The sequence below is a fragment of the Hippopotamus amphibius genome, chromosome 6, assembly GCF_030028045.1.
Source record: "Hippopotamus amphibius kiboko isolate mHipAmp2 chromosome 6, mHipAmp2.hap2, whole genome shotgun sequence".
In the NCBI taxonomy this organism is placed as follows: domain Eukaryota; kingdom Metazoa; phylum Chordata; class Mammalia; order Artiodactyla; family Hippopotamidae; genus Hippopotamus; species Hippopotamus amphibius.
This window is the reverse complement of record NC_080191.1, coordinates 122,291,375-122,305,524: the sequence shown is the minus strand read 5'-3', so window position 1 is coordinate 122,305,524 and position 14,150 is coordinate 122,291,375. Positions and strand designations below refer to the sequence as shown.

Sequence of the window (14,150 nt, the reverse complement as noted above, 5' to 3'; positions counted from 1 at the left end):
TGATTTATAATCTTGCCTTAGATTCTCTCTAATCTCAGGGTATTCCTTTTTGTTATAATTGACATGTTCGTTTTCTGAAAAGTTCAGTGTATAGGGCCTTTATTTTTCACAGTCTTGTTTTAAATTTTAAAGAATATTGCATAATCCTGTTTAACTTTTCAGTTACTAAAGACCCAAATCTATATTAATAATATTGTGACATTTGAGTTTTAGTTTTTACATGAGAAATAATATGACAAATAATCTGTAAACAAAGTATTAAGAAGTTCTTGCTACTTTTGTATTTGATCTGAACCAAAAATTAGACCAAATCTAGAAAAAATAATAAATTCAATTTGAGGGTTTTTTTTTAGGTTGTCTGCATTTAAAAAAAAAAAATTCAGGTGTGTTTAGGCCATCAGTAGAGGGCTCTGCCGTATAGCTAAGCAAGTCAGTTGTTAAACTAAGAAAGGTGGGCTCAGTGAGGTAAATAGCATTTTCTTTAATGAATATCAGTTGAACACTTTTTGGTTCCAAAGATGTATTTGAAGTAACAGTTGCTATGAGAGTGAGTCAAAAATTATCCTCACTCCAGTTATATTAAAACTTCTGTCAGCCGCACTATCATCACTGCTTTCCATTCAAAGCTACTGTCTCCCCAGTCACTGCTGTGCAGCTGTGAACGTGTTACATCAGTTCATTTGTAACTGCAGTGCAAGCAAAAATAGATGCCCCACTTGTGATTTGCATGAAAAAAGAGCAGCGCACAATGATTTGTTTTTTGTGGTCTGAGAGTGTGCACATGTGCACACTTGTGCCCACACTGTCACCACTCTGCAAAAACTTTGTTTTGAGGTGTTAAAGCATCCTCCCTGTAGTCCTGATCTTGCTCCATCAGACTTTTACCTGTTTGGTCCCCTGAAAGCAGCCCTGTGAGGACAAAGATTCACTTTTGGTGAAGAAATGAAGACAGCAGTGCATTCGTGGCTCACAGCTCAGCCTAAAACATTTTTTAATGAGGGAATACAAAATCTTGTTGACAGACGGACAAAGTGTATTGAAAAGCAAGGAGATTATGTCGAAAAATGATGTATTTGTCTTTTCTAAAAGTTAATTAAAGTCTACAGTCAGAGTGTGGATAATTTTTGACTCACCCTCGTATTTTAAATACTTTTAAATTTCCAGATCATTCACTATCATGGCGTAGTGAAGTCCATGTTAGGTCTTGGTCAGCTGTCTACTGTAATCACTCAGGTGAATGGAGTGCATGCTAACAGGTAATGTTTTTTAAAAGAATTATTTTCTTTGGTATTTTTTTAGAATGGGAGATTTAAAATTAATCGGGTTGAAGTAATGTTTACTAAAGTAATGAAATATTTTTTGTTTTCATGGTGTTGGAGATAAACACACAAAATATTTTTTTCCTACCTTCTTGTAAGTCAGTTTAGCGCTTAACAGCTTATCTTCTGTGCAAAGAGTCATCCTTGAATTAAATTTGCTTTATGGCAGGAACTGGCCAGACTTCACCTACTATTGGTGAAGCTCATATTAGTACTTGCAGAGGATATCTAAGCTCTGCCTACATTATCAGCACCAGTTATTTTCTGTGCTGGGGAGGGGGAGACTTTATGACTGAATTAAGGAATACCACTCTAGATTGTGTCTGTTGATTTTCCCCTAAAAGACTAATAAAAATGAAAGTAGCCTTCCTTTCCTAAAGAAAATGGGTTTCTTATAGCAAACCAAATGATACCCCCCCAGAAGTGCATATGTGTGGCAAAGAGTAAGGCATGCATGGTTCTTCTAGTTTAGAGAATTACTAGGGAAGTTGGTTCTGCTCTTGAAACTGCCTTGCTCTGCAAGCTGAAAGCCTTATTCCTTAATATATTTATCAGACCCCAACTGACTTTTCTGGACAGTGAGATCTGGTCAAAAGGGTTGGGATCTCAGTTTAGCAAAGAGCACAGGGCACTGTTTTTAGTTAGTTCACGTTGAAAGCAGCTCTTCTAAGTATAGTTTCTATTAGTTCCCAAACTATGATTTTAAAGACTACTGTTCTACACTGTCTCAGAGCAGAGAAGCTCAGTGTTAGTTGGATGGTTTCACAGTAGTGGATTTATGAAATGATGAAAGAAGCTTTACAGAAGCAGGGAAAGATTGGTTATATGTTTTAGATATGCTTTTGCAGATTAGTTCAGAGACCTTATGAATAAAGGGGTTGCAGGAATTTGGGAAAGTTTGTCTTGGCTCAAGCCAAGGTGTCTTGTTTTCTTATGATGCACACTGCACAGTCTTCTCTTTAGATCTGGGATACATAGAGCCTCCCGATCACTGGATTGTGAAAAGGCAAGTTTCAATATTCAGTGAAGGATACTGTGTCACTGGAGCAAGTGGTCGTTGAGGGGATGTGTTTTTCTTGGGGAGAATATTTGCATTTAAACAAATATTTCTCAAAAATTGACTGTGCTTAACCTACACCATCATTTTTTAATACATTCATGGAAGTAAGTTCTCACAGCCTGATCCTCATTGCCGTTTGATACTTCTTGGTTTAATACTTGGTGTGATATATCCCCTCTGGAGAGCAACTCCTGCTAATTCTACTCAGATTTGTATCCTAAATTTTTGATACTTTGGCATCTGATGATAAGCTTGTGAAGTTATTCAGAGTTGGACTTTTGAATATTATATTACTATTGTATTTCTTTTAGCTTTGTTCTAAATTGTTTCTGGTGGTATTTACACATTAGAGACTATTTGATATTCATGCTGCTACTTTAGATTTTTTTTTTAATAAAAATGAATTGACTCATTTGTTATGTTCTCTTTATGTGTCCTTACTACAGAAAGAACAAGGAGGGCTTTTAAGGGCATTAATCCCAGCCTCTCTGAGTCTGTTACCTTATTTATAACATGGAGATAATACCTTTTGGTATTATTAGGTAATTAAATGGAAAAATGTGCCTGCCGAGGGTCTAGCATATAGCAGGTATTCAAATGATATGATTAATAAAGAAGAAACGTGGGGAAAGTATAGCTTCTTCTATAGTCGTGATCTAAATATCACTAGCCATCTTAGTGTCACATAAGTAAGATGCTTAGAAAAAATTATTACCTATATCATACTGCTTTTACAAACCCCAATTTTAAAGTAACTGAAAATAATTTAAGAATAGATATGTATTTTAGGGAGCTTATTTTGTGTCCTTTGTCATACTGTTGACACATAATTTGTAACATTGTTATGCCCGTATTATTGAGTGTCCTCTGAACCCCAGGGCTCAACCTACCCCACCAGCTTCTACGTTTTTGTCTTGAATTTAATTCAGAATCCTAAGTAGAATTACTTACCTCTGAATGCATATATGTTGGCTCTTTTTTCTCCCTGCTCTTTGTTCAAATTATGTGTTCAACTAATCTTACAATTGCTCTTTGTAATTACCTAGGCATTAATTCTGCTCTAATATATGTCAGACTTGTCAAAAATGGCATTTTTAAATGGCTCTATCAGAAGTAATTATTGAAAAGAATGTTTTGGGGATCTGGAAACGTTAAAATTGGGGGGGTTGTTTTGGATAGAGGTAATTATTTTGTACCTAAGTATAAAATACAGTACAAACACAATAAATAGAGCAATAAATAAATACAATAAGTAGAGTATCTAAACCAATGAAAAAAATCCCTAAATGCCACTTTAAATTTAAATAAAATGTTTAATTGATATGGATTTCTTTTAATAGATCTGAATGGACAGATGAATTAAACACATACAGAGTGGAAGCAGCTTGGAAATTGTCACAGTGGGATTTGGTAGAAAACTATTTGGCGGAAGGTAAAATTACTTCCTAAAATATAAGCAGTTTTAATGTGCCATAAATATTCAGACTTAAGTAGCTAAGCCACATTCTTAATTAATCTCTCAGCTTGTTTTATGATTGCCTTGTCTAGTTCAAGGTGGAATGAAACCATCTGTTCCAGACTTCTGTTGACCGTTTTACCAAATGAAGTAAAGCTTGTTCTGGGACCCAGCTATCATGGCATTTCTTGACTCTTCATTTGTTTTTCAGATGGGAAATCTACAACATGGAGTGTCAGACTGGGACAGCTATTATTATCAGCTAAAAAAAGAGATATCACAGCTTTTTATGACACATTGAAACTAGTGAGAGCAGAACAAATTGTGCCTCTTTCAGCTGCAAGCTTTGAAAGAGGCTCTTACCAACGAGGATATGAATATATTGTGAGGTATCTTGAGGTTTCCATTTTTATATTCCTGTTCTATAGATGTCATATGACAGGCTTGGAATTTTGTGCTTACTAAATAAGTAGTATGTTTGATGTCAGGCATAGCTACACAAAATGACTCTTTCATTTTTTTTTCCCTCACAATCCCCCATCTATAGTTTTTTTTAAATGTTCTAACATACATCCTTTTAATTATAAAGGCAATTATAAGACTTCTAAAAAATAGCAAAAATATTTTACATTTGCCCTGTTGTAATGTCATAGTTTACTTTCTATATAACCTAAATAACTGGACATCTAGTCTGCTTGGCACATTGGTGCTCAGTACTTGTTGGTTCCCTTTCTTTTTTCTCATTTAGGAATGCATTTTGACATTTCCCACTCCCCCCTCAAATGTAGGCATTACATTACTCACAAGGAATATTAACTTTTAGAGGTAAGGAAGAAAATGATGGAAAACATTTTGGGTCTGTTAATTTACCTGAAAGGAAAAAAAAAACAAACTTATGTTGTAATTGAACTACAGTAAATTAAAAAGAAAAAATTTGTTTTATGTTGTATGAGTCCCTTTGGTTAACAGCTTAATGAAACCATAGACTGGACCACTGAGATTAATTCAGTTCTGTAGCTACTCAACTGCAGGCTTGAACACTAGGTTATAGGCATGGGAAAAAGCTAATTTGAATGTATCACAAATGTTTCCATCAGCCTTAGGGAAATAAAACAATTAAAATTGCATTCATTTCACAATTTTTTCCTGGCATCTACTATGCCAGGCCCTCTTACAATAGCACCAGCAATATATGCAAATATTTATGTAGGTTTATATTTTCTTTTATCTTTGTATAGGTGCTAAAGTCTGGCTTTCATACATTTAAATTTAGTTTCATATACCCTTCTGCAGTTTAATTAGGGGAGTCTGGGGATCATAGGAAAGTACTAACTATTCAAATCAACATAAATTGGTGTTTTTACCCAATTTGAAAAGTTATAGATGTTACTGTTTATATTACCAAGAAGATATATTGGTTAAAGTTCTTCCAAAGAAAACTACACATTTCATATTCTTAATGGTTAAAATACATGCTTTATATGTCAGATTAATATGGCTAAATATGACAACATATTAACATAGGCTCTGTCTGTCTTCAGATTGCACATGTTGTGTGAGTTGGAGCATAGCATCAAACCACTTTTTTACCAGTCTCCAGGTGACAGTACTCAAGAAGATTCACTAAATTGGGTAGCTCGGCTGGAAATGACCCAGAATTCCTACAGAGCAAAGGAGCCCATACTGGCTCTCCGGAGAGCTTTATTAAGCCTCAACAAAAGGTCTTACGCACTTTTTTTTTTTTTTCGTGTTAGTTATTGTGGATTTAGCATTGTATTTGCATATTATTTTGGAGTATATATCTTTCCTAATTTTCACTCTGAATCTATTTTTCTATTGTCAGTTGTCAAGTCTACACTATATAGTTGAATTGTGCCTAGAACTTAAAATTTACTTTTATGTGCAATATATCATTTTTTTAATGTTAAAAACATATCTGGGGGAGGTACAGATATAAGTCAATAGCAAGGTCTTCATAGGCTTCTAATTGATAACAATGGAGAACACTAAGAAAATTAAAATTAGTGTTTTAACAAATCAGTATTCTTTGATTCCTTTGAAAAGATGTGTTGAGAAGGCTCCATGTTGGGAAGAGATATTTTAATTAAGTTGTTGAATATACTTTAAAATGCTCTTTCCCCCCATTTTGTCACATTCCTTTAGACCAGATTACAATGAAATGGTTGGAGAATGTTGGCTACAGAGTGCCAGAGTAGCTCGAAAGGCTGGTCACCACCAAACAGCCTACAATGCTCTCCTTAATGCTGGAGAATCACGACTCGCTGAACTGTATGTGGAAAGGGCAAAGTGGCTGTGGTCCAAGGTAATGGCCAAGGGAATGTCATCATATATATCTTCTATTATAGATTAGGTACTTCCTACAAAGGCACGAACAGAGACAATCCCTAATCTAAATTCAGAACCTTCTTTTTCTGTCACCTTTCTGCATTATTTATCTACCATCATCTGGAAGAAACTTCCTTCTATCCTGAAGTCCCCAGATATTTTCCCATTTCAAGACTGAAAGTACAGCTCTTTCAGTTTTCATCTGTCTTCCATTTTTTTCTTGAGGGAAATGACCAATTTTTCCTTTGTTTTTACCTTCTGTATGTATACGTAAGTGCATTTAGCGGCACTTAAGAAATATTTAGGTGAGCATAGCACTGTCCTTACTTAGATTCTTGGCAGATAATTGGTTTTATGTAGACTTGCCAGTGTTGATGTAAAGATTCACTTCTAGCCTGTCAGGGCAGGCTTAGGTTGCGAGTAAAAGTCCTCAGCAATCCTCAGATTAAAGCTACAGTTATAAGAAGGGGGCTTTTAAAATATATGAACTCCTTGAAAAGCTTATGCCGCAGATTTAAATGGCTCTTACTTACATATCTCCTCATGTTTGCCACCAGTCTAGAATTAGTAGTAGGCTTAGCATGTTCTAAAATTGACAGTTAGCATCTATAGTTGGTGCCGTTTGTGATTGCACCAACTTTTATGGTAGCTAAGAAAGGACAGGGGAGGAGACGTATCCTGGATGGGAGATGAAAGTAATAATTCAGCCTGTATTAGTCCGCATCTGGTCATTTTCAGAGCTAGTGCTAGTCCATTTATGTATTTTACTACCTTAAACTCGGTATGCTCAAAATGCAATTCATCATGTAAAATTCAGTATCTGTTTCTCCCCCCATATTCCCTATTTTTCTGAGTAGGACTCTCACATCCTCTCATTTATGACAGTAAGCTGGGCATCATCTTGAACTTCTTCCTGTCCCTCTCTTTCTACATCCAGTTGGAGACTAAATCAACCTTGGCAATATCTTTTGAATCCTCTCTCTTATTTATCTTTGCTGCTTTCCTTCATGCCCTTAGCATTTGCAGCCTCTAGCAGTATTAGCAGTTTTTTTTTTAGAGGTCTCACCATTTCTTGGTGTTCATTACTGCAGTCTGTCATCTTTCTAAAATGCACACTGAATCATGTTGTTCCCCCAGTTAAAATCCTTCAAAGTAGTCTTCATGGCTTTAGGGTTAAGTCAGAACTCTAGAAAGTACACAAGACCCTTTCTCATTGAGTCTCAGCCTACCACTTGAGCTTCAGTTGTCACAATCTCACCAACCCATTAGTTTTCAGCTAAAACCAGAGTACTTGCCTTTCTCTGAATTAAAATTATTATTCCTTCTACCAAGAGTGTCCTTCACTGAATTCTTTGCTAGGAAAATTTCTACTCATTTTTTAAGACCTAATTTAGATTTTCCTCATGTGATTACTTTGCCTGACCACTGCTCAACTCCATTTTCCTGTATCTTCAGGTAGATCTAACACTCTCTTCTCTTTCCTACATAATACGCATGTATATTCTTCTGTGCACTTAGCACATTGTGTTGTTGTTTTATAGTCTTATTTCCTCACTTGCCTATGAACTTTTTTAAGCCAGAGATTTTGACATATTCATGTTTGTTTATCCCTAACCCTCTACATATATCTTCAGTTCCCTTTACTTTGACTGACTGTAAAAAAAACAAGTTAATGAATGAATGAATACAGGAGTTCTGCATGAAATGAAGCAGTGATTCCTTTTTAGGATTTTACTTTCATAGGAGGAAAATGAGAGATGAACATGCAATTACAAATAGATTTATACATAAAATATCTTATGGACTTTAAGTTCTAACAATTTTATTTGCTTTTCAGAAAATGGAAATATGTTCTTAAATTAAAAGACTTGGCGTTGCCTTTTTTCTTTCAGGGTGATGTTCACCAGGCACTAATTGTTCTTCAGAAAGGTGTTGAGTTATGTTTTCCTGAAAATAAAACCCCAACCGAGAGTAAGAACATGTTAATCCATGGTCGAGCTATGCTACTAGTTGGCCGTTTTATGGAAGAAACAGCTAACTTTGAAAGCAATGCAGTTATGAAAAAATATAAGGTAAGTGAATGTATAATGTGATTTCCGTTAGAGACTCACTTTTTTTTGTTGTTTTTGAAAATATTAAAATTATTTTAAAGTCCATATGGAAGAGCACATGTATAAAAATAGCCAGGAAGCTTTTTTGACTTTTTAGTGAGTATATAACATAAGTATATATCTGGAGGAATTATCACAAAATAAATATACTCATGAAAGCACCATCCACATCAAGAAGAATATTATTAGAGCTCTAGAACTCACCCATTCATCCTCCTTCCCAAAGTTAACCAGCCTGAAAATTTTTGAACAAACACAATGTATACCTTCCTTACCTAGGTATTAAGTCTTACATAGATGGTGTTATAAAAGAGATACTTCTCAGTAACCCATGGGTCAAAAAAAAATTGCAATGGAAATTAAAAAATACTTTGAACTGAATGATAATAAAAATATCAAATAGCAAAACTTGGATTCAGCTAAAGCCATTCTTAAAGGGAATTTGAAATTTTATTTACATATATTAGAAGAAAATAAAGGCTCAAAATTAATGAGCTAAGAATCCATCTCAAGGAATTAGAAAAGGAACTGAAAAAAAAATTTTAAACATAGAAGATACAAAATTGTAAAATAAGAATCGGTGGCTAGAATCATGAGGCAGACTAATCAAGAAAAAGGAGTTAGACAGAAATTTCTAGATCTGCATTAGAATCACTGCTGAGTCTTTGGCTGAATGCCAAGATACATATTCATAACTCAAAACTCTATGAGGCCCAGCTGGAAACAGCTGCTAAGGAAAGAACAATCATGGGGGAACTATAAGAAGAACAATTTACAGAAGGCAAGTAGACCCACTGATAGAAATCAACAGTGTCAGTCTTTTGGGACACAGAGCAGAGTAGAAAAGAGAAGTGTAACAAGTATATGTTGGAGAGGCATACTGATAAGAACCAGGATGTGTTTCAAGACTTATTATAAAGGTACAGTAATTAAGGTGATGTTGTGTTCATTCAGACAAATAACCAATAGAACAGAAGAGAGAACCCAGAAACAGATTCTAGGTGATATTGTAGAATTGTGAGGAATGATCTTTTCAATAAATGTTGTTGTGTCACTTGGATAGCTTATGGGAGGAGGAATCAAACTTGATCCCTTCTTTACAACATACACAAAAATAAACTTCAGGTAGATTGTAGATCTAAATGTGAAAGACAAAATAATAAAACTCCCAAAACAGAATATAGGAGGAGAGTATCTTCAAACCTAGAGGTAGCTCAGGACATCTTAAACAGACCAAAAACAATAATCATAAAATAAACGATTAATAAATTTGACTAAATTAAATTATGAATTTCTGTTCATCAGAAGATACCATTAAGAATGTAAAGGCAGGGCTTCCTAGGTGGCACAGTGGTTGAGAATCTGCCTGCCAATGCAGGGGACACGTGTTCGATCCCTGCTCCATGAAGTTCCCACATGACACGGAGCAACTAAGCCCATGCGTCACAACTATTGAGCCTGCGCTTTAGAGCCCGTGAGCCACAACTATTGAGCGCATGTGCTGCAACTGCTGAAGCCCACGCGCCTAGAGCCCATGCTCTGCAACAAGAGAAGCCACAGCAATGAGGAGCCTGTGCACCACAACGAAGATTAGCCCCCGCTCACTGCAACTAAAAAGAAAGCCCATGCACAGCTAAAAAGACCCAACACAGCCAATAAAATAAATAAATAAATAAATAAATTTATTTTTAAAAAAAAGAATGTAAAGTCAAGAAAGGGGAGGTGCGTAGCGGGGGAATAGATGAAGGGGATTAAGTGGTATAAACCTTCAGTTATATAATAAGCCATGGAGACATAATAGACCGTGTAAGGAATATGGTCAATAATATTGTAATAACTCTGTACAGGGACAGATGCTTACTAGACTTATCGTGGTGATCATTTCATAGCGTATGCAAATGTCAAATCACTATGTAGTACACCTGAAACTAACATATGACTGTACGTCAATTGTATTTCAATTTAAAAAATAAAAAATATATATTTATTAATAAATGTAATATAAATATTTTTAAAAGAATGTAAAGGCAAGCCATAGATTTCAAGATATTTGCAATACATAAATAAGAGGCTTATATCCAGAATATAATAAGAACTCTTAAAAGTCAATAAGAAAAATACAAACAACTCAATTTTAAAATTGAATAGAAGACTTAACAGAAGTAAATGTATAACTGACCTCCAAGAAGAAAAAGGAAAATATGTTCACTCTAGTAAACAGGAATAGGTGCAGATTTTAAAAGTATTATGATGAAACTAATACAAGATTGTAAATCTACTGTAGTTCAGTTAAAAGTATTACGAGCTAACACTATATACCTACAAGAATGGTTAAAATTTAAAAGATTGATATTTTCAAGTGTTAGCAAAGCTATAGAGCATTTAGACACTCATGCATTGCTGCTACAAGTATAAATTATTGCAATCATTTTGGAAAACAGTTTGATGTTTTCTCCTAAAGGTGATAATACTATGATAGCCACTTTACCAATGCTCAACATGTCTCCATAGAACATACACAAAAATGTTTATACCAACATTATTTGTAGATTTTAAACTGGAAGTAAAAATGTCAATCAGTTATAGAATAGATAAACGAATTATGACATATTCCTATAATGGAATACTGTATATATAGCAATGAAAACCAACAAACCAAAGTTACATGCAACAAATTGGTTTGGTCTCACAAACTGAATGTTGAATGAAAACAGTCATATAAAAAAATCATACATGTAGTATGATTCCATTTATATAAAGTTCAAAAATGAGCAAAACAAAATTATTGTATCAGAAATGGAGATAGTGGTTGTTTTTAGTCCATTTGTGCTGATATAACAAACATACCATATACTGGGTGGCTTAAATAACATTTATTTCTCACAGTTCTGGAGGCTGGGAAGTCCAGAATTAAGGTGCTGGCAGATTTAGTCTGGTGAGGGCCTGCTTCTAGTACAGAGATAGCCATGTTCTCCTTATAACCTCACATGGCAGAGGAGATGAGGGAGGTCTGTGGGGCCTCTTTTGTAAGGGCACTAATCTTATTCATGAGCGTTCCACACTTGTGATCTAATCACCTCCCAAAGGCCCCACATCCAAATACCACCACATTGGGGATCAGGCTTCAACATATGGATTGGGTGAGGGGGGAAGGGGGGCAACACACAAATATTAAATCTATAGTGGTGGTTATTTGGGAAGAAAATGAACGTAGTGTTTGGGAGGGTGAAGCAGGGAGCTCGTGTTTCTGGAATTCTTATATAGGTGTGATTACTTTGTGATAATTGATTAAGCTTTGCATATAAGATTTATTTATCTTTCTGTATGTAAATTTTATTTTCCAAAATAAAATTTTAAACCTTAAACCAGGAAGGAAGGAGGGAGGGAGGGGGGAAGAAAGGAAAGAAAGGGAGATAAAAAGATGGTAAAACCAAACTGAAAAAATCTTTGTAGAAGAAATCTTAATTAGTATTTTCCTTCATTCCCTTTGCATCTCCTGTGACTAGATGGGAAAAGCACACTGGGAGCCCATCCCTGTGGCCAGTTTTAGGCACATGAATCCAGCATCTGTTCCATACATCTAGTCATGTCATTCTCTCCTCTACCCACAAGCAGGTTTGTATCTGTAAGATTTTAGGATTAGATTTGGAGGAAATTTAAGATCTCATTTTAAGGTTCCTGGTCTAAACCATGTTCTCAAATTTGCTTGAATTAAGAGTAAAGCTTTATTTTTTTTTAATTTTTACTCAGCTGTTGTATGTATTCTCCATCACATTTCAAATAATATCATTAAAAAATTAATAAACGCCACAAATATACAGATATAAGGGAAAGGGAGAGGAAATGGCAAAGGCTACTGAGTAGGAGTGACCAGAAAGGTAGGAGAAAACTTGGAAGATTGTGGCCTCACAGAAGCAAAGGGAAGAAAGTGATTCAAAGAAGAAATGGCATTGACAACAGAAACATATGCTGAAGAGAGCTCACATGAGATCAGAATTGGAAAGTATGTCTATTTAAGTTGCTGCTTAAGTGGAGTGGTGTTGACTAAAGCCAAAAAGAAATATTTTGAGGAATGAATGTGAAATGGAGAATTCTTTTCAGAAGCCTGATTATGAAGGAGTTGAGAGAGAGGGCAATAACTTATGAGAGATCTTAGATAAAAATAAGATATGTGATTTTTTAAAAACTATATGTGTATGCTTTTAAAGTCTTATCCTCTTCAGAGATTTGATATTACTACTTCTTTGAGGTTTTTTTAAAAAACAATAAAAATATACACATACACACATACATGAAATACCTTAATCCATCTGAAAATTATTTTGATGTACCATATAAAGTGGCAATGTAAGTGGAGTTTTTTTCCCTATACTGTATAGCTAATTATCATGACATGCTGATCAGTGGGCAACCCACCAGAACCCACCAGCTATTCTGAGAAAACCTTTGTAAGAAAGTAGCTATTCCTTATTTACACCAAAAAGCCAGTCTGCCTTTGACTTTGTTCTGCCTAGATGTGGGTCTCATACTTTTGATCCCTAATTAACTATTCATACTTTACTTCCCAGCATAGTGGGGGGTTTTCTTAAGTGAGTATTCTCTGTTATCTTTTACAGGATGTGACCTTGTTCCTGCCAGAGTGGGAGGATGGACATTTCTACCTTGCCAAGTACTATGACAAATTGATGCCCATGGTCACAGACAACAAAATGGAAAAGCAGGGTGATCTCATTCGGTATATAGTCCTTCACTTTGGAAGGTGAGAGTGAGAACTACATGTTTGCTGATTAAGTATATCAGGGTGACTCCGTTGATATTGAACTATTATCACAGATCTTAGCATTTGTAGGATGTTTTCTGCTTTACCACTGATTTAAACTGTCACCTTAGATGAGATGTAAATTTTTTCTTTGTACAATTTTTTCCTTCCCTTTAAATAATTATTTTAATGGAATAAGTAATATATGCATATGTTTTTTAAAATTCAAAAGTACCAAGAATATACAATGAAAATTAAGTGTCCTTTCCATTCTGGACCCTCATCCTCTGAGTCCTCTCCCCTAGAATTCCAGAAGACCCTAAATCTAATACATTTAATGGTTGTATTTAATTGCCTGTGGAATGTTTCCTTCCAGCCCATTCTCTAAGAAGGAGTATATATAAAAATGGTTTTGACATTAGACTTGTAGAAAGAGCTTATCTCTTAAACTAGGTAACAGATGAAATGTACCTTAATTTCATATATTAGTGTATTATAGTCAAATAGTATATTGTCTCATGCCTCCTGTTTATCACAAATTATTAATTCCTAAGAAGTAATAATAACATTCCACTCATTTTCTTATCATACTCATGGACCATTGTTTTACATTGATGAGTAACCTACTTCAGAGCAATAAATTTATTTAAAGTTGCCTATTATCAGGTATTTTGACTTCTCAGTTCAATATTTTCAGGAATCAAAGCAATATTTGTTTGTTCATCAGCGGTGTTAGTATTGCAAAATTTGGCCACGCCTCTCTTCCCAGAATGGAATTCAGTTTTTGTTTGCTTGTTTGTTTGTTTGTTGGCTGCACTGCGTGGCTTGTGGGATCTCAGTTCCCCAACCAGGAATTGAACCTGGGCCACGGCAGTGAAAACCCAGAATCCTAACCAGTAGGCCAGCAGGGAACTCCCTGGAATTCAAGTTTCTTAAAATCCAAACCTAATTTCATTTATTACTGATTATTAATGGCTTGTTATTAAGGAAGAATTCCTGGTATATTGGCATTTTGAAATAGAGGACAGTTATTAAATGCATTTTTCTTTTCTAAAATGAGCAATACCTCTCATTTGCTCTTTGGTCTTGGCATATATCA

General features: G+C 35.0%; 1 protein-coding gene across 5 annotated transcripts in view; it reads left to right on the top strand.

Moving 5' to 3' along the window:
* The window catches only part of ATR (ATR serine/threonine kinase), a 104,212-nt gene that overhangs the window by 64,876 nt on the left and 25,186 nt on the right, over positions 1-14,150 (top strand). For all 5 annotated transcript variants that reach the window (XR_009054237.1, XM_057738245.1, XM_057738246.1 and 2 more), the window contains 7 exons: positions 1,165-1,256; positions 3,720-3,811; positions 4,047-4,224; positions 5,377-5,556; positions 5,999-6,158; positions 8,074-8,253; positions 12,909-13,051. Coding sequence is in view for 4 of the 5 variants with exons in the window: in XM_057738245.1 (XP_057594228.1) it covers positions 1,165-1,256; positions 3,720-3,811; positions 4,047-4,224; positions 5,377-5,556; positions 5,999-6,158; positions 8,074-8,253; positions 12,909-13,051 (1,025 nt within the window). In the remaining variant the exon portion in view is untranslated. The remainder of the gene's footprint in view (positions 1-1,164; positions 1,257-3,719; positions 3,812-4,046; positions 4,225-5,376; positions 5,557-5,998; positions 6,159-8,073; positions 8,254-12,908; positions 13,052-14,150) is intronic.